The 20230-nt window shown below is 67.3% G+C and overlaps 2 protein-coding genes across 3 annotated transcripts in view; both read right to left on the bottom strand.

Annotated features, from left to right (window-relative positions):
- STAT3 (signal transducer and activator of transcription 3) overlaps positions 1-18534 on the bottom strand; it is a 295156-nt gene extending 276622 nt beyond the window's left edge. Inside the window, exon 1 of the mRNA XM_054014229.1 lies at positions 18529-18534. The gene's annotated coding sequence lies outside the window, so the exon portion shown is untranslated. The remainder of the gene's footprint in view (positions 1-18528) is intronic.
- On the bottom strand, positions 351-18520 carry PLEKHH3 (pleckstrin homology, MyTH4 and FERM domain containing H3). 2 transcript variants are annotated; one of them, XM_054014232.1, is made up of 13 exons: positions 18245-18520; positions 11363-11418; positions 8188-8282; positions 7330-7524; positions 6775-6932; positions 6358-6481; positions 5427-5724; positions 4552-4759; positions 4079-4206; positions 3467-3587; positions 2661-3110; positions 2016-2207; positions 351-1788 (listed from the first exon to the last, which is right to left on the bottom strand). In XM_054014232.1, the coding sequence occupies exons 1-13, from the start codon at positions 18389-18391 to the stop codon at positions 1591-1593; spliced, it is 2370 nt and encodes a 789-aa protein (XP_053870207.1). In that variant the 5' UTR covers positions 18392-18520; the 3' UTR covers positions 351-1590. The 2 variants fall into 2 exon arrangements, with proteins under 2 accessions (XP_053870207.1, XP_053870206.1); XM_054014231.1 differs by having other exon boundaries at positions 4070-4206.
- Positions 18535-20230: the final 1696 nt, after the last annotated feature.

Raw genomic sequence — 20230 nt, forward strand, 5'->3', positions numbered from 1 at the left:
CTTCCAGCAGATCCTGCCCCTTGTCCCGGCTGGCCACGGGGAGCACCCAGGGTGCTACATGGGACAGTTAAGGTTTTAGGCTCTTGAGGTCACCAGCTGCCTGGGAAGCCCAGGGCAATTCCCCCTCAGTGAGAATGAGTCTGCAGAGAGCCTGTCCCAGGCAGGAGCTACTGCGCTGGTTACGCTCTGGCCCCGTTTTCATCACAGGCACAGAGACGGGAGGTCACTAAAGCAGGCCCCAATCCTGGCCACAAGTGGCAGTTCGGCAGAGATGCCAGGCTGCCATCCCTCCCTTGCCCCGAGGGAGCCCCGCCCCAGGGCTGCGGCGTGTCAGAACAGAGAAGGCTCTGCACTTTCCTTGGGTGTTTATTACAAAAACAAGAACAGGAACTTTACAGAGGCAAGACAGAGAGAGGCCTGAGCCCCCGCTCCCATGAAAGGCCCCCCCAACATGGAGCTAGTGCATCTCTAGGGCAGCCTGGCCAGCACACCACAGCACAGAGAGACAGGCCCACCCGGGAACAAGCCGCCACTCAGAGGCCGCCTGCAGCTTTCTGGGGCAGAGAGGGGGAAGGTGCTTGGTGCACAGGACAGACAGACGGATGGGGGTGGAAGGCAGGATGCGGCCGCTGCCAGCGCTCTGGAGCCCTGGGGAAACTCGCTGCAAGTTACCAGTGGGCCCAGGGCAGGGATCTGCTCTGCGGGGAGCCCGATGCCAGGGCACAGAGCAGCGTGAAGGCACCTGCAAATGCCACCCAGCACCTGCCCACAGGGAGCTCGGCCCCAGGCAGGCAGCCCTGAGAGAGGCCCCTTAACCCTTCAAGTGCTGGGAGAAGTCACCACAGCCTCTGCACCTCCCACCCATGGTCCTAGCAAACAGACTGCCAACCCCACCCCCGCAGCAACTGGCCAGCCTCAGGGCCCCCAAGCAGCTGCACAGCCTGGCCCACCTGTGCTGGTGCCCAGGTCATCACCAGAACCCAGGGGCTGCATGGGCGATCCCGGCGGGCACCCCCACCTTTCCCACCAGCCAAGCAGGACTTGCAAGGGCGAATCCCCAGCCCGGGCAGGGACGGGCACAACAAACCAGTCGTGCCACAGCAACGTCCCCCCGAGCCGGCAAGGCACCAACACCAGCACCCCAAGGCAGAGCCAGGAATAAGGTGCCAAGCAGTGTCTGGCACGTCCCCGCCAGGCTGGGCACCCGCAGCACCCAGCTGGGGGTGCCAGGGAGAGTGCAGGGAGCTGGCATGTCTACAAATAAATTAAGGAAATAAACTAGCAACCCAACAGCTGAGTGGGGGGAGCGAGTCTCTGCCCGCCCCCCACCCTCCACCCCTGCTCAGAGCCAGGGGCTATAGATGCCACACTGGATGTCCAACTCCTCCGGACCATGTAGTTCCAGGGCTCTGACCCCGGGGCCCAAACCAGACCCCAGCAGCCGACGTCCCAGCTCCCCAGCCCGGATCCCCAGGATTCTCACAGTGCTGGCGGGCGGCCCCGGCCCCCTGTACACACCAGGGCCACTGCTGGTGCAGGAGTGGCCCACCAAAGGGCACGTCACCTGGGCTGGCACACGGGGCCAGCAAGCTAGATGGGGAAGGAGCCTGCGCTGGGCTGGCCCCGCCAGGGCGCGCTTGCTGGGCACAGTCTCTGCTGCGGGGGAGGAAGGCCCGAGTCCAGTGAGTCCCCAGGGCGGCAGCCGTCGGCCAGCTCCTCCCGCGGGGGCGTCTGCCCGGTGCCCAGGCTGGTGAGGTACGTGTGCAGGAGCTGGGCGATCTCATCCACCTGGAGGGGAGCAAAGGCCAGTCAGGGGCACTCGAGGTGCCCTGGAGCCTGGGCTCGGCCCCCGGCCCGGCACCCCAGGCCCCAACTCCCCGGTCCGGCCCCAGCTCCTTGGTGTCACTGCACAGCCCAGGCCCCCAGCGCTAGGCTCCTGTGGGGGGTACCCAGCCTGTGCTGCAGGGAGACCTCGCTCCGTCTGCGTGGGGAGGGGTGGGAGTGCGGGGCCTTACCCGGGAGCACTCGAAGAGCAGGTCCCTGTCCCCCACGGAGAGGTGGAAGGTGCTGCTGTCAGACACCCCAAAGGACGAGATGCGGCCGTAGCAGAAGCTGTCGAAGGGCTCGGCCTCCCCGGGCTTGTACAGAGACACGGCCTTGGCCCCGACGCCCAGCCACAGGCGCTGGGGGCAGCTGCCCTCCGGGCTCTGCAGACAGATGGAGAGTCAGGGACAGCCCCACGGACCCCAGGCCCTACCGGCCCCATCACCCCCCAGCTCCATCCCCTGCCCCCAGTCAGGCTGCTCAATGCCCCCGGAGAAGTTCAGGGTAATGATGGGGGGAGGGGGGACATGCTGCAGCTGCCCCCAGCCCGGGTGGGGCTCAGTCTCCGGTGGGGTGGCTGCCAGGGCTGCGCCCCCAGAGAGCTCCCCCAGGAAATGCTCATCTCCTGGCTGTGACCCACCCCCCAGGAGAGCGGATGTAAAATGGCTGCCCCTCAAGCAGAGGGGCTCCTGTTTCTGTAGGTCCTACAGAAAGCGTGTGCTGTGCTCCGGTGCTGCTCTGCAGAGGGTACAGGGCCCCGGGGGGGGGGGGGGGGGGGGGGGAGAGAGACACACACAACCCTGCTCCAGGGACCCCAGCCCAGGGAAGGGGCTCACCGTGTGGAAGTCGACGTCAAAGAGGGTGGAGCCGAATCCCGGCCACTCCCGCACCAGCGCCAGGTAGGCGGCCATGGCCTCGGCCCGGCCCATGCCCTGCAGCAGCTTCCACCTGTCCACAATGGCAGCCATCACGCTGGCGCCCTCCTCGCGCAGGCGGCCCCGCAGCTTCTGGTCCTGTTCCGCCCGCTGCTTGGCCAGCGAGTGGCCCCAGGGCAGGGCGCCGGCCAGCAGCCCCGCGCGCAGGCGGGCGCCGGGGCACCTGGGCGGGCCCTGGCAGGAGGCCCGGAGGCGGGAGTGCAGCGCGTGGACGGGGAAGAGCTCCTCCGGGCGGGGCACGGGGGCGTGCGTGGAGAAGTCGCTGTTGAGACTCTGCAGGCGCAGGGCGGCCAGGGACTGCAGCGTGTCCTCCGACGTGGGCACGTAGCCCCGGATCACCATCTCGTGCGCCTGCAGCGGGGGGGGAAAAGGGGGGGTCGGACAGGGAGCAGCTCCAGCAGGGAACAAGGGCTAGGGCGGGATTCAGCTGGGGATCAGCCCTGGGGGGTTGTGGGGGAGAGACAGGTGAGTAGCCTGCCCCCCATACCCCACATGCATTAGCCCCTTCAACCCCCTGGGGTGGGCTGCAGCAGCTGCTGGGTCGGGAAGCACTGGGGGTCCTGGACCAGGACGCAGGGCTAATGCCCCCAGGGCAATGCAGTGACAGGAGCTCACAGCGCAGCACCGCCCCACTCGCCTGGCACCCTGGGGGCCCCATCACGAGCCGCCGCCGCCCTGCTCAGCCCAGGCTGGGGCCCGGCTCCTACCTGCTCGAAGAGGAGGGCGAACTCCACGCTGTCCCGGGGCACGTTCTCCGTGTCCAGGAAGCCGTAGTGCTTGAAGCAGAGTCTCCAGGTCGAGTCCTGCGTCGTCTCCTCCCCTGCCAGGCTGGGCGAGGCCGAAGGGACAGACAGCATCCGTTAGCACCAGGACCCACAGACGCATGCAGCCCCCCAGGCTCCTCCTGGGGCAAACGAACCACCCGGGCCCAGGCAGAACTGTGCTATCGTCATGGGGCCCAGGCAACTGACATTGCCCCCCACACACACTGGTTCCTCCCTCCCCATTGGGCACGCTTGCCTTCCCCTCCCCCTGGCTCCCCCCAGCTCAGGGCTCCTGTCTCCCAGCCCCCCTCCGCCCTCCTCCCCGACTCCCCCCAGCTCAGGGCTCCCATCTCCCAGCCCCCATCCCACTCTGCCCCCCCTCCCCCTGGATGCCCCCAGCTCAGGGCTCCTGTCTCACAGCCCCCCTTCCTCTCCCCCCCGATACCCCCAAGCTCCCCTTCCCCCTGGTTCCCCCAAACCCCCTCCACCCCTTTTCCCTCCCAGCCCCCAGGCCCCCCTAAGACAGCTGCACAAGGGGACATTTACTTTTCAAACCTGGTGAGGACGTCGGCCACCAGCGTGGCCCTGCCCACGGGCCGCTCGTGGTGCCGACTCTGCTCGTAGAGTGCAAAGACGTTGGGGCTCTGAGACAAGCCCAGCCGAGCCACCAGCTCTCGGGCCACCTGGGGCGAGACAAAGGCAACCAAGGGGTGACTGCACGCCCCGGGCCACGGCGCTCAGGGCTGCAAAGGGACACAGACAGGTCACGGCGGGGAATCCCAGACATTCCCCCAGCGGCTCCCACCCGCCTTCCACACGCCCTGGGGCACCAGAGCTGGGGGTCTGCTTTCCGCAGCCCTGAGCCCCACACAGGGCCCGGCGTCCCAAGGTCACCCGCTCCCTCCACTCTGCAGAAACCTGCCCCCTCACGGCTCAACCCTGGTGCCCCAGCCTGGGCACTGTGGTCGGGAGCCGCCCCTCCATGCTGGGCCCCCCACAGCCTGTCCCCTGCCCCACTCCCTGCTCACCTCCTCGGCCGTGGTGTGGGAGCTGATGGCCACAGTGCAGGCGGAGGTACCAGGGCAGTGCACAGTGCAGAGCATGTCCTGCCGCTGGATCAGTACCACGATCTCGTCCAGCGAGGGGACGCACTCCCGCACCTGGGTCTTGTCCAGGGCCGCCGCGATGAAGCGCCCGTACTCCGCCATCTCCGAGCCGGGGAACTCGCGCTCCGTCCTGTGGGAGAAGATCAGGGAATGAGCAGCACCAACCGCGCTGCCCAGAACCCAGCCTCTGGGGTCCGGCCGCCATCACGCCCTGTCACAGGGAGTGTAACACAGGCGGCCTGGAGCCAGGACCTTGCCCCTCACTCTGCACCAAGGATGCCTGGCACGCAGCCCTCGCGGCTGCTCCATCCCCAGGACCAGAGTGCCCGGATCCCACCCACACTACAGTCCCCGTCACCCCGCGGCCTGGCTGGGAGCTCACGGACTATTTCAGCAGCCAGATTTGCGCTCTGCTGACAGGACTGGGAAGGCAGACATGGCGCCTAGCACCGTTAGCCCAGGGCACTCACTGTCACAAGAACACACTGGGCCCGAGGGCTCAGACACAGACGTAGGGAAGGAGGGCAGCCAGAGCCCCAGTGGAGGGGGCCCGTACCCCTCTGCTCCAGGCCTCGTTCCAAGCTCCCCATGGGGCAAGGGCTCTGCAGAGCAAGGCCCTTCACCCCTCCAGTACACGGCCCAGAGACACATGCACTGCCTCACCCCCAGATCCCCAGGGCCCAGTGCACCCTGCCACCCCTCCCCCAGGGCCCAGCACGCCCCCCTCCTCTGGGTCCCCAGGCCCCGCACCAGTAGCGTTCTCCCCTGGGGTGCACCCCCCACTCCCCTGCACTTGCCTGCCCAGGTGGAAGCGCAGGTAGCGCAGGACAGGCGGGGAGGGCAGGAAGGTGCAGCTCATGCAGGTGAGCAGTTGCCAGTAGCGCAGGTTGCCAGGCCCCCCGGGCGCCGGCGGCTCCGTGGTCTGCTTGACCAGCTGGCAGTAGATCTCGTCAACCAGGGGCTGCAGATCCAGGCAGGTCTGCAGGACGCCCTGGATCAGGGGCACCGGGTCTCGCTCCGACTCCAGCTGCTGCAGGGAGTTGAAGAGCTTCACGGCCTCGTCACGCAGGGTCATGTAGCCGTGGGGGCTGGGGGCTGGAGGCGGACGGCTCGGTTAACAGGGCAGGAACCAGGCAGGTCAGGGTTGGGTCCCGGCTCTCGGGGGCCAGTCCCTGGATCTCGCTACGGCTCAGCTCGGCCCTGACTGAGTTCTGGGGGGGCACCTGGCACAATGGAGACCCCCCCCCCCATCACCAAACACCCACCCAAACCCTACCAGGCACAAGTGTCACCATGGCGACCCAGAGGGGCACAGATGCTGGGCCTGCTCCCCCAGCAGCTCAGAGCCGGGCTGGTGGGTGGGTCAGAGCCCAGCTCGGCTCCTGGCAGCAACCCAGCCTCTTCCTGCCCTGCAGGAGCGCTGTGCCCAGGACAGGGGGACGGGACGTGAGAGCTGCCACGTGAGAATCATGAGACAGACACGCAGGGGCCTGGGCAGCAGCCCAGCCGAGAGCCCGGAGACACCTGGCAGCCACGTCTGCTGGGCCCACAATGGGGAGGCTCTTCCACGGTGCCCCCCATTCACGGGGTGGCACTCCCCCCGTCCACGGAGCCCCGTGTTCATGGGGCAGGCCCACCCCACCCGTCCACGGAGCCCCGGGCAGCACATCCAGTCCTGGCCCCCCTCCCAGGGAGCCGCAGAGCTGGGCCTCGCCCCCGCCCGCTCACCGCTTTGGTCGGAGCTGCCGTACGGGAAGGGCAGCAGGGGCGCATAGAGCGGGCTGCTGGTGTAGCGCAGGACCGGGTTGCAGCGATAGATCTGCTCCAGGATCTCCGGGCTCCCGCGGTTCTCCTGGGGAGACAAAGGCGCAGCCGGGGCTGCAGGGCAGGTGGCGGGGCACAGACGGGCGCAGCGAAGGCAGGGGCTGGGGCTCTGGGTTCCAGTCCCGGGGGGCTCTGCTCTGTACCCAGGCAGCGTGCGCTGCAGGCCATGGTTGGGGGGGGGGGGGGTCACGGGGAGCCAGTGATCGTCCGGCAGCAGCTTCCCCACCCGAGGGCTGGGAGCCAGCCAGGGCTGTGGCAAGGGGAGAGGAGGGTCCTGGGGGAGCCATGGGCCGGCCCAACACGCCCCCCTCCCGGCCTCACCTCGATGTCGTGCATGAGCAGCTGCGTGGGCGTCTGCACGGGGGCCTTGCTGTGAATCACCTTCTGCACGGCACACACCCAGTGCACGGCCTCGTTCAGGTGCTCGCTGTACAGACGGTAGCAGTGCTTCCGGCCAAACACCGTCACACTCCAGTAGCCTGCGAAGGGCAGAGCGCTCACGCAGGCCGCAGGCCCCCAGCCCCGCGCCCCAAGCCCCCTCCTGCTTCCCCCCAGCCAGAAGCCAGCTCCAGACAGCAGGATGGGCCCTTCAGACCTGGCCCCCTGCACCAGCGGCTGGGCCCAAGCCTTGCCACCCCCAGCTGGACCCAGGGACGGGGGCTAGCAACCAGAGCTGCTCCTGCCAGGGAGCCACATGCAACCCGGGGGGAAGCGCTGAATGCCGAGCTAGACACGCCCTTTCCCAGCAGCTCTGCATGGGGACGCCGGGGAGGTCTGTGTCCCAGACGGACGCCCTCCGGGCCTCTGTTAAGGATGAACCCTGCCCCCAACCCCTCCCTGGCGTCCGCGCCACTGGCCGGGGGCCGGGACCCATACCGGTCTCCTTGTAGGTCTGCTTGTCGGGCCACTGCACGGAGCAGAGGCTGGTGAGCACCAGGGTGCCCAGGCGCCTGGCTCCCACCTCGCTGCCGCTGTAGTAATCCAGGGAGTCCTGGGTCAGCACAAACCAGTATTTCCGGGGCCGGATCCACGGGCCCTTCACGCCCCCCCGCGCCTCCCTCTGCAGCCAGCCTGGGGGGACAGAGAATGGGGTGAGTTCCCCCAGGGCCCAGCACCGCCCCGGTTCCCCGCCGGCCGGTCCCCCCGCACCAGGGCAGTTCTGGCTGTTTGCAGCCCCTTGGACCCCCGCCACACAGGGGCCTCTCTGGGAGAGGGTGCGGGGGAAGGCACTGAGCTGACCTGAGGGGCAGTGGGCAGCCAGGATCCACCCTCCACGTGCCTGCAGCGCAGTTCAGCCCCGAGGGACCCCCGCATGGCTACAGAGCCCCCTTGGCAGCTGGGGGGGCAGGGCTGCAGGCAGAGCCGGCCTGGCTGTGGCCCCCCCACATTACAGCTCGGGGGGCCGGGGAGCCGCCGCTCACGTCTGGCCAGCGCCTTATGCAACCACAGGAAACCAGCTGGTCCTGGCCATGTCATGGCCAAGCTGGGGCCTTCAGGGCCTCCCCGCCGGTGCCTGCAGCCTCAGCCCAGAGCAATGGGAGCCAGGGGGAGGAGTGGGAGTGTCTGAGGTTCAAGACCCCAGGCTCCTTGGAGCCCCAGGTTCAAATCCCCGTGGGGCTGGCTCAGGGTCTGGGCCAGCGTGGAGCCCTCCCCATCCGCAGGGACCAACCACGGGAAGCAGGGAACTGCCCAAGCATCCGTCTTCCCCTTGGGGTCCCCCAGTCCCTCACCCACCTTTCACAATGGCATCAGAATCCTCCTCCACTGGCCCCGGCCCTGGCCCCTTCTCCGTGATGAGGCTGCGCATCTCCTCTGAGGCCGGCAGAGACCTGGGACCAAGACAGGAGGTGAGTGAGGGGCCCCAGGACCAGCCAGTCCCCTCAGGGACCCGCGCACCCTGCTTGGCACAGCCAAGGCTCAGCTCCTTGCCTGGGGGTACCAGGCTGGCACAGGCCACCTGGCAGCAGCACCACTCAGCCCCTGAGGCTCACGGCCAGGCTGGGGCTGCAGACGGGCACAGAGAAAGGGGGCTCGGGGGCAGCGCCGGCCCCAGAGGGGGCAGCAGCCCGCCTGCCTTGGCCTGAGTGGAGACAGGTGGCACCCCCAGTGCAGCCCAACGGGCACGTTGGGAGACCCTACCAATGCCCCAGCTCCCAAGGTCCCACCAAGGAGTCTGGGAGGAGCCCTGGCAGGGGAGGGGGATTCATGCCTCACATCATCCCAGCCCTCCTAACAAACCACTGTAAAGCCAGCCCCACCCCGGGGGGTCTGGCCCCAAGCACCTGGCCTCGGCCAAGACTAGAAGAGGGGCCCTCAGCCCCCGATGACCCCCCCCAGTGACTGTACATGGCTCACCCGCAGCGGTGCGGGGGTGTGGGGTGACCCAGTCCAATCCAGAGGGGAATGACCCCCCCGTTCCCCCCCCCGCCTGGTGGGAAAGCAGCCTAGCCGTCGGATGCAGATAACCCCGGCTAAAAATAACCTGCTCGCACTCACGGCCTGCCAAGGAATTCGGAAAATGAACCACCAGAAAAATGCTGGCAGCAGCGGCTGAGCGGGCAGCGTCGCCGGCACTGCAGGGCCCTGACCCTGGGCCCAAACCAGACCCCCCCCCCGACCCAAACCAGACCCCCCCTCCCACCACAGGGCCCTGACACAGCCCTCCACCCCCACCACCACAGGGCCCTGACCCTGCCGCCCAAACCAGACCCCCCCACCACCACCACAGGGCCCTGACCCTGCCGCCCAAACCAGACCCCCCCTCCCACCACAGGGCCCTGACACAGCCCTCCACCCTCCACGGGGCCCTGACCCTGCCGCCCAAACCAGACCCCCCCCCCCAACCCAAACCAAACCCCCCACCACCACAGGGCCCTGACCCTGCCGCCCAAACCAGACCTCCCCTCCCACCACAGGGCCCTGACACAGCCCTCCACCCCCACCACCACAGGGCCCTGACCCTGCCGCCCAAACCAGACCCCCCCCCCACCACCACAGGGCCCTGACCCTGCCGCCCAAACCAGACCCCCCCTCCCACCACAGGGCCCTGACACAGCCCTCCAGCCCCCACGGGGCCCTGACCCTGCCGCCCAAACCAGACCCCCCCCCCCCCAACCCAAACCAAACCCCCCACCACCACAGGGCCCTGACCCTGCCGCCCAAACCAGACCTCCCCTCCCACCACAGGGCCCTGACACAACCCTCCACCCCCCACGGGGCCCTGACCCTGACGCCCAAACCAGACCCCCCCCCCGACCCAAACCAGACCCCCCCCCTCCCACCACAGGGCCCTGACACAACCCTCCACCCCCACCCCCACGGGGCCCTGACCCTGCCGCCCAAACCAGACCCCCCCTCCCACCACAGGGCACTGACACAACCCTCCACCCCCCACAGGGCCCTGACCCTGACGCCCAAACCAGACCCCCCCCCGACCCAAACCAGACCCCCCCCCTCCCACCACAGGGCCCTGACACAACCCTCCACCCCCACGCCCACGGGGCCCTGACCCTGCCGCCCAAACCAGACCCCCCCATCCCACCACAGGGCCCTGACACAACCCTCCACCCCCCACCCCCACGGGGCCCTGACCCTGCCGCCCAAACCAAACCCCTCCCCCCCCACCGCAGGGCCCTGACACAGCCCTGACCAGACCCCAGCAGCAGCATCCTAGTTCCTGGCTCCGCTCAGCCCATTGCGATTCCAAGGGCCCTGCCTGCAGCCCCCCTGGGTGCAGACCCGGGGCGGGTCCCTCCCAGCAACCAGGCATTGTTACAGGCTTCGAGCGTCCCAACAGCTCCTGGGGCAGCCACTCGGATCTCCGCACCGCAGGGGAGAAACTGAGGCAGAGAAGGGCGGTAACATGCCCAAGGTTGCCCCAAGAGTCAGATCTGATTCTCAGCCTCCCCCATCCTCAAACACACACACACGACCCCACTCCCATCCCAGAGCTGGGGAGAGAACCCAGGAGTCCTGGCTCCCAGCCCACTGCTCTACCCACTAAACGATGCTGTCTCTCCTCCCCCCACACATGGGGTAGGGGACACAGTGGCGGAGACCTGCCCTTGCTGTCTGAGCAGATGATAAAGGCCAGGGGCAGGCAAGGAGCAGGGCTGGGAGCCGTGGGCCAGGCCAAGGGAGCCAGCGAGGCCCTGTCCCATCCCCAGCCTGCCATCTGGCTAAGGAGCTGCTCCCTGCCCCCATCCCACACATGACCAAGGCCCAGGTGGGCAACAGATGAGCCGTGAGTCACTTCTGGGAGAGCCAGGCAGCGGGATCCGCTGCAGAGAGCCTGGGCGGCCCACGGAGCCAAGCGCCGATGGGCTGGTGCCTGGGTACTGCCCCGCGATAGCCTCCCCTTCCGGCAAAGCCAGTACCCACCGGGTGCCCTGTGACCCCCGCGCCAGCTCAGCAGGGGCAGAGCCTGGGGGGAGCTCAGACCATCTGGGAGTGGACACAGGCCAGGAGATCTGCCCGGGATGGGGGCACATGGGGTCAGGGCTGGATACCACAGCGAGCCAGCTCCACCTCGGGGAGAGGGGCCCAGAGGGGATGGCAGACATGGGCTAGGGATGTCATCACTAGAGGGGAGGGCCAGGGGCAAGGAGCAGGGCCTCAGCCTCCTATTAGCAAAGAGGGCAGGGGGCCCGGCAGGGGCCCTGCACCACCAGCCCCCCGTCCTGGCTGCGAGGCTCCTGGGGAAGGGGACACCATGCCAGGGGCTAGGCACATGGCAGCTGGTTATCGGCCGGGCAGCGGGAGCAGGGCCCAGTGCTCAAGGAGCACGCGAGCCAAGGGGCCAAACCGGCGGCCGTTCTTGGCCGCGTTTAACCTGGGCCCCACGCCAGGTTTCCTGGCACTGCCGGGCCATGCCAGGGGAGCAGGAGCCAAGCTGGCCCAGGTCACTCACCGTTCGGAGCCGCTGCTGGTGCGGACGGGCTGGGTCAGGCTCAGCTGCAGCGGCCCCTGGGGAGTAAAGACAGAGGCACCGTTAGAGTCTCAAATCCCCAGCCAGGCGCGTGAACCCCACCCCCCCACCTACCCCGCCCCCACTCAGCCCCGCACCGGCCCCACCCCAAGCCACTTCCCATGAAAGAAGGAGGTGAGTGAGCCACAAAGCCAGTCCATCCCTACCCCCGCCAGGCCTGGGGCCCCCCACTCCGGCCGGGCTCGGGGGCTGTGGCCAGGTGAGCTGGCCCCGTATCCTCAGCCAACCCCGCCAGGCTCTGTCCCGTGCAGCATTGCACAAGTCACGGCACCAAGTCCCATTGTCACTGGGGCCACCGACTTCCCGCCTGCGTCGAGGGGAGCCACCGGCAGAGTCCCCAGCCCAGCAGCCGGACAGCGCTTGGCTTTACCGACGCCCCATCCCTCCCTGCTCTGGGCCTGTGACACCCCAGACTGCTGCAGGCAGCACCAAGGGGCATCAGCAGAGCTCAGGTGGGGGGCACCCCCCAGACTAGAAAGTCCCACTGTTCCAAAGTGGAGAGGGAGAGCAGGGCAGGGAAAGCAGGGGGCCGCAAGTCAGGACTGAGGGGCACCAGGAGAGCTGGAGGAATGTAGGGGGAAGGCCAGGGCTCAGATACCAATGGCCTGTGGTCCAGGAGTGAGAGGCGCTGGCAGAGCTGGGGAGGAAGCCCAGGGCTGGGCTAGCAGGGGGCTGTGGGCCAGGAGTGGGGGGCACTGGCAGAGCTGGGGGGGAAGCCCAGGGCTGGGCTAGCAGGGGGCTGTGGGCCAGGAGTGGGGGGCACTGGCAGAGCTGGGGGGGAAACCCAGGGCTGGGCTAGCAGGGGGCTGTGAATGAGGGGCACCAGTCCAGTCAGAGCTAGGGTGGGGAGCCCAGGGCTGGGGCACCAGGGGGCTGCAGGTTGGGAGGGAGGGGCACTGGCAGATGTCGACAGAGTAAGAACAAACCCCCCCAAGGAAGCCCCCTGCCCTGTCTGCAAGGGAGGAATTGATGGGCCATTCAGAGTTTGGGGAAGGGGGGGGCACGCTAGCGACTGGATGCAAAGGAAGGGAGGCTGTAGCTAAAAATAGAGCTGGGGAGAGGGGAGGGGGAGCTCCAGCAGGTACTGAGAAGCGGCCCTGGGGGCCAGGCGCTCGGCTGATCTGTGGCATTAGCAGCACCTGTTACCAATATCACCGGAGCCCCTGCACTGACGGCCTGGCTCGGTTCAGTCCCCGCAGCACTGGGGGGGGGTGGGTCTGGCTGGGGCCCCCTTGCGCCCAGCCACAGAGCAGGGGAGGATTTTCCCCACTCCCCGAACAGCTTCCCGGAAGATCCTCGGCCGAGCCGCGGGGCCTTGGCTGCCTCCCAGCTGCGGGGGAGCCGCGGGCTCTTTCCCAGCGATAGAAATAACAGGCAGGAGCCAGGCCCCAGCGTGCAGGGCTGGGGCGGCGGCTCCCACGATGGGGGGCGAGGCGGGGGGCAGCACAGCTGGCGCTGGTCCGTGGGGTGCTTGGCGAAGCTGCTGCCCAGACCTAGACCCCAAGGGCAGGCAGGAGTCACTCCTTCGGCTCTGCCACCTGCCTCCCCAGCAGGGCAAACTCTCATCAGCCCCAGAGAAAGGGCCCCTACAAACCCACAGCCCCCCCTTAAAGAGACAGCTCCCTCTAAACCACCCCATGGGCTCCCCACAAGCCATATCTGGGCAGCTGCCACTGGGCTCTGCCCCTGGGGCGACGAGGGGTACCATGGCCCATACTGATGGCAAGTCCTGGGGAGCCGAACGGTGACAGGTGCCCAGGTGCGTGTAACAGAGGGGCACCAGTTTCCTTTGCTCCCTCTCCAGCTGCACCGCATGGCGCCTGGGACCGCAGCTCCCCAGCCCCGTGTGCCAGGCAACAGCCCCACACGTATCAGCCCTATGCCTTGGCCGGGAACGCGGCCTGTGCAGACAGGTGCTCGCGGGGGCCCCAGCAGGGCAGCCACGCCCCAGACAGCACGTGACCCGTCGTGGTTTGATAACGTCTTCACCACAGACCGCACGGGGGGGGGTCACGGAGTATTGGGGGACTCAGGGCCCTGCACCCCCGGCTTCCTGCGATTCACCATGACTCTCAGCCAGCCAGTAAAGCAGAAGGTTTATTTGGATGACAGGAATACAGTCCAAGACAGGTCTTGCAGGCACAGACAACAGGGACCCCCTCAGTTAGGTCCATCTTGGGGTCCCCGGGCATCCCAGCCCAGCCCCCCTTGGGAGGTCAGAGCCATCTCTGCCCCCCAGCCCTCTCTCCCTGCCTGCTTCCAGCACTCTCCTTCAGCGCCCCCTCCCACAGCCTTTGTTCAGTTTCCCGGGCTAAGGAGTCGCCTCCCCTTCAACCCCTTCCTGGGTTCTCATGTTACACACTCAGGTATGCGCCCTCGGGCAGATCCCATCCTGCAATGCAGACCATCCTAGTCACACTCCCCTGTCAGCATTCACAGACCACAGTGAGAACAGGCCCAGTTCGTCACACAGCCCCACACGTATCAGCCCTATGCCTTGGCCGGGAACGCGGCCTGTGCAGACAGGTGCTCGCGGGGGCCCCAGCACGGCAGCCACGCCCCAGACAGCACGTGACCCGTCGTGGTTTGATAACGTCTTCACCACAGACCGCACGGGGGGGGGGCAGGGCCCAGCGCTGCTCAGCCCAGACCGTGGAGGCAGAGCAGTCACCAGCGCTCTCGGCCCCCGAGCCGGCTCCCCTTTGCACAGGCCTTGGGGAAGGGGAAGCACAAAGTCTCCTTATCAAACAGCAGGGAGTCCCCAGTGTTATCAGCCTCCTCCACACAGGGCAGCCCCAGGGCAAAGCAGCAGTTTCCCCAGGCTGGGAGCCGCTAGACCCTGCACTGCAGTATGACCTGTCTCCGCGCGCCCCTGGGTCGGCCCCGCCACGCCCGCACTGGCACTGAGCCTCACTCTGCCGTGCTCTGCTGGCAAGGAGGAACAGCCACCCCGTAGCCTGGGCACCCTCCGGAGATGGCAGCTCCACGAAAAGCCCTGGGGCAGCCCAAGGGCACCGTAAAGCCACTGGGACCCTGCAAAGCCGTTTGGTCGCTGCTGGCATTTCACAGGCCTGGCCGGTCTCTCTGCTGCACAACCATGGGCCTCTGCCCTGGGATTCGGCACCCCAGCCCTGCTGCTCCCTGCCCCGGAGCGGGGTGGGCAGCTCTGCAGGGAGCTCCTCTCTCCCCCAGGCTCTGCCTTGTCTGTCAGAGCCAAGACCTCAGCTCATCCACTCTGGGCCCCGGCGTCTGATGGATCCCGAGCCTCCCACCGCAGCGCCCTGGCGAGGGCCCTGCTGGCAGCCCCCACGTCACCGAGGGAGAGAGCCGCTGACACGCGGGGACTCTCAGCCCGTGCTTCCCCAGCCAGGACCCTGCTGGGGGAGACAGGTCAGCACCAGGGCTCAGACCCCAGGACAGGCTGGGGAATGGGGGGACCCTGGTTCAGTACCCGGGACCCCCAGCACCCTCGAGCCGCTGGGCACACCACGTCTGGGCCAAGAGGGACAGAGCTACCCAATCCCTGCCCCCACCCACCGGCTCCAGGCACCCAGGGCAGCGATCGCTCCAGATGGGGGATGCCCCTGATCACTGCCCAGACGCAGGGCCCTCCCCACGCCTCAGCCCCCTGCAGCCGTGACACCGAACCCAGGGGCACTGCCTGGAGGCTGCAGTGTAGGAAGCTGCCCGTGCCAGGCCTGCCTAGTCTGGGCCAGCTCCAGCTACGTCTTCGACTCACATGGCCAGCAACTGACACACCGCTCCCTCCTGGGCCCGCTCACAAGCCCCACGCCCCCCCGGGGCCCGCTCACACGCCCAGCGTCCCTCCTGGGCCCGCTCACACGCCCCATGCCCCCCCGGGGCCCGCTCACACGCCCAGCGTCGCTCCTGGGGCCCGCTCACACGCCCCACGCCCCCCCGGGGCCCACTCACACGCCCAGCGTCCCTCCCGGGGCCCACTCACACGCCCCCCCGCCCCCCCGGGGCCCGCTCACACGCCCAGCGTCGCCCCTGGGGCCCGCTCACACGCCCCACGCGCCCCCCCCCCCCCCGGGGCCCGCTCACACGCCCAGCATCCCCCCCCGGGGCCCACTCGCACACATCCCCCCGGGGCCCACTCGCACGCCCAGAGCCCCTCCCCATCCCAGGCCCGCTCATACCCCCAGCGCCCCCCCACACCCCACCTCACATGCACAGCGCTACCCCCTGGTCATTCTGGTTAGCCAGGAATTTGCAGGGGCACTTGGCTCCATCTACCAGCACCTCCCAGCAGCAGCCCTGGGGCAGCAGGGACACCCCTCCTTCCCCTCCGCCCCCCCCTTCCTCCGTCGGGCAGATAGAACTCCAGAGATCTGAGCCTGTGCACTGAGAGGAGACCGCATGGGGTGATCAGACGGGTGACGTGGGGCCGCTCACTCCCCAGCATCGCTGGGTCCAGGATTAGCTCCTAGTTCATGCGTTTGGCCCCCAGGGGCCTGGCACCGGGGCCCCCGCGGCAGCTCTCACATGCTCTGAATTACAGCACCAAGTGGCATTAAAGGGGCAAGATCACCTGGGTCCTTCCAGGAGGGAAGCAGCAGCTCCTACTCCCCCTGCATCCAGAACAGACCCCAGGCTCCTTAGCCAGTGAGCAGCAGTCAGGGGCCTTGGCCCAGCGCAGGCCTGGAACACAGAACCCAGCCCTCTCTGTCCTCCAGGGCTGGCCCCAGTTCCCTCCATCGCCCCCTCCCCTGGCTGGGGGCAGCTGCCTGGTGTGGACTGGGGCGCTGGCAGCTAGCAGGGGGAGACACTGTTTGCTCTGGGGTTACGTGAAGGATTCTGGCCCCTTTCGACAGCCCAGAATCCTCTATTTAAGGCCCAGGATGAGCCAGGTCTCTGGGGAGCCCCAGACGAGCGGTGGCAGCACAGGGCTCCCCTCCCCATCGGCAGCACCACACGCGTCTCTGCTGAGATCACCTTGCTGGGCTGGGCCAGGTCCCGGGACGGACGGACGCACACACACACCCTGTGCACCAACCACAAGAGCGACAGCAAGTTCGACAGGATCCCGTGCCTCTCCTGCACACACCATCCCAGGAGGGCAGCGTGGTCTCGGGTGGGCATAACAACCGCCCTGCACACAGCCTCTTGATCTCCGCAGTTTGTGAGAATTCCCCAAGGGGGTTGGCTAACCCACGGCCAAGGGCGCACCAGTGGACAGCAGACATGGACTTCCAGAAAGCCTGGGACGAGGTCCCTCCCCAAAGGAAACAAACCTGGGACTTCTCCCCTTTTAGGCCCTGGGAAGGGAAACCGCCAGCGAGCAACAGCAGGCCCCAGACAGACCCCGGCCTTGTCATGCCAGGCTCTGCACAGACCCCCCTGAGACGGCGGGGGGGGGGGGGACAGGATCCAGTCACGCTACCAGCACCCCCAGGTCAGAGCCAAGTTCTGCACAGACACAGCGAGACACAGGCCCTGCCCCCAAAGAGCTGTCTGCGGGAACAAGGCAGGCACAGGAACCAAGGCCCAGAAAGACGGGCACAGTTTTCAGGAGGCTGTAAACCCGGCCCCATCTGCTGGCGCTGAGCCTGTGGAAATCTGGCCAGGAGCTACTCTCCAGGGTGGCACTGGGAGCTGGGGCTGAGCCAGGAAATCGAGCCAGGGCCCCCAGGGCCCAGCCAGCCCCTCAAACTGCGGGGAGAAGTTCAGCAACATTTGCTGACAGCCTGCAGCCAGCTCAGGGGTGCATGCCTCAGCACGTCGGCTCCAGGGAGCCAGGTGGGGATGGCGCTGCCTGCCTGGGAAGGTGTGACGAGGGGACTCCAATGCAGGCTGCTAGGAAAGGGCTGGGAAACCAATTCAAAGCAACATGGTGTAACCCACCTGGGGGCAAATCAAACTCCCAGCAGTGAGCTCAGAGCCAGACCGACCTGCCCGCGGGCACTGCCACACAGCGCTGCAGGCCCAACCCAGGGCGATGGGACAACTCCAGCCTTTCCCTGCGACTGGAGAAGGGTCCCTGCAGCCAGGATGAAGGGACTGCAAGTTCAGCTCCACCTGCCAGAAGGGCCCACGACCCTTCCTAGGCCACCCGTGATGGGACGGGCATAACAGAGCCTTGGGGAGACCCCTGAGCCCCAATGCACCCCCAGCAGGGTCCCTCGACAGGGCTGGCACGAGCCACGCTATCGGGGTGGCAGGCGCCCAAGGAAGCTAGGACCCAACGGATGCCCAACTCTCCTGATATACAGTTTGATGCCAGCTCCCTGCCTTAGGGGTGCTGAGAGTGGGGTGCCCCAGGGTCTGTGCCACCCCTTCCCCAAAGAGCTGTCAGGCTGAGGGCGCCGCTCAACCTGCCCCCGGGCTCCATGGACGGGGGGTGCCTGGATTCCATGAGCCGGGGCTGGGGGTCCCCGCACACGGCAGGGACCCGGGGCTGCATCTCCCTGCAGGGCACAGGGACCCCAGGCCCCGCGCGTTCAGCCCCCTCTGGGGCCAAGCCCTGCTGTGCAGGTGGCCTCGGGCAGAGCCGTGCGCTGCGGCTGGCCGGGCCCCTCTCCGGGGCTGAGCGCAGCTCGGGACCTATCCCGGGACTTCCCGCCGCGCCCCGGCCCGAGACACGTCCCTAGGGAGGGAGCCAGCAGCGCGCACGGACGGCGGGGCAGCGGGAAGGGGCCTGGCCCCGGGACCTTCCCACGTCCTGGCCCCAGCGTGCGGGGCCGCAGGAGCGCACCCTGCGGGGCCGGGGAACCGGGCCTGGCCCCGGAAAGCGCCCGGAGCAGCCGCGTCCAGCCCCGGGGGCGCAGAGCGCTGGGCACCCACCTGGGCCCCTTTGCTCCGCAGCTCGAAGGACGATTCCTCCTCGGCCTCCCCGTCCGGCTCCTTGTCCGGCTCGCCATAGTCCCGCCGGAGCAGGGTGAAGCCCTGCCTGCAACACACCAGCCACCAGAGCCCACCCGGGAACGGCATCCCCCCGCCCGGGCACCAGCCGCTCCGGGCAGGGCAGGGCGGGCGCTGCCGCTGCGCGCCCGTCGGGCCGGGGAGCCCTGCGCGCTGCGAAGCCCTGATCCGCCCGGGCGCCCTCGGCCTCTCGCGGGCCGCTCCCCCGGCTCCGGCTGGGGGGACCCGGCCGGTTCCTCCGCCCCCGGGCGGGGCGGGGGCAGGCGCGTCATGGGACCCGGCCAATGGCTCGGCAGGTGCCCGAGGAGCCCCGCCTGCCGCCGCGGCCGCTTGCATCATGTGCCGCGCCGGGGGGGGGCCGGCCCCGGAGCAGCGCGGAGCTGCCGCGCCCTGCGCCTGCCGGGCACGGTGCCCCCACCCCCAGCGCGCTCCCCGCGGGACAATCCGGGCACTGGTGTCTGGGATTCACCCCCCCCCCGTGTCCAAGCAAAGAGCGTCTGAGTTTTCGGGGTCTCCGGGCAGGTTGACGCAGGAGGCGAGCTTGGCCCCTGGGTAGGGCCTTTGGCTTCCAGCGCTGGGACCCCCCTGGGCAGCTCACCCTGCCATGGTAACCCCCCCCCCCCAGCCAGCAGGAGTCCTTCCGCCCGCCCCCGCTGAGAGACAGGTGCCCCTGGGGGGGAAGGGGACATGCTCCCCCCTCCCTACGAGCCGTGCAGAGCAGAGGGTGAGAATTCACAGCCACCCACTCCCCCCCAGCTGTGTGCAAAGGTCTCTTCAGCCCCTGGCCTGCTGGTGTGAGGCCACAATCCTCTTATGGTGACCTCACTGCTGGTTGCCATGGAGATGGCTGATGTCACAGGCAGAGGATTTTGACATCACTGGGCGGGAGAAGGCGGCTGGACTCCCACAAAGGGCCTGGTGCTATAAAGGGGGAGGAGAAATCCAGCCCCCTCCAGTCTCTTTGCAGCCCCTGGTTAGAAGGTTATGACTTAAGAGGCAAGAGAAACAAACAAAGCGCTTCCTTTGCTGATCCCACGAGCTTCACTGGCTCCGCTGAATCCATTTGTTTCAAATGACCATTTGCACAATGTTTCATGCAGCCCGGAGAGCACTGGAGGCTGGTGCTTATTTGCTTTCAGAGACTCGGGGATTTTAAGGCCAGCAGGGACCATCATGATCATCTAGTCTGACCTGCAGGCCACAGAACCTCGCCCACCCACTGCTGTAAGCCACCCCTCACCTCTGGCTGGCTTTCAAATAAACATTGTGCACAAGAACCAAACAACACTGACCCAAGACGCCAGAATCTGCTGACTGAGTCACTCCACAAAACGACATGCTTTTCTGCCTGTAGCAGTGTCAGGGAAAGTTGTGGGTTAGCAGGGACTCCAGCTACAGCTTGTGGGATTTCTGCCTGGGACACACAACAATGGGAGGAGAATTGTGGGTGTTGGTGCACCAGATGGCAGGGGAGAGGGTTACTAGCGGACCCAGATGCCAAACCAAGATACTCTTTAATCTACAGGAAAAATCCTAGAAGTAAATCCAATATAAAGTGACACTGCGATAGTGCTGCTCTCTCCCTGCGGTGCCTAGGGGTAGCAGGGTCTGTCAGACCACCCACTGGGCAGCAAACACCCACCTTAGCTACTCTATGTTGAGATAGACGGTAGCAGCTACTTTCACTCTACATTTCTGTCAGCAGCCCCTTAGCATCATTTAAATGCAGGTGTAGGTGTGTGTGCACATATGTGTATGAGCGTGTGTTTATGTGTAACAAGCAAACACTTGCAGCGATTTTCCAAAGGGCCAGTTGAAGGAAAGGACTTTCTGAAAACCCAGAATAAAGGAAACTCAACCCAGTTCTTCTGACAGGGACATCATCACAAAGATCTGCCCGATGTGATC

The sequence above is a fragment of the Malaclemys terrapin genome, chromosome 25 (assembly GCF_027887155.1).
Source record: "Malaclemys terrapin pileata isolate rMalTer1 chromosome 25, rMalTer1.hap1, whole genome shotgun sequence".
In the NCBI taxonomy this organism is placed as follows: domain Eukaryota; kingdom Metazoa; phylum Chordata; order Testudines; family Emydidae; genus Malaclemys; species Malaclemys terrapin.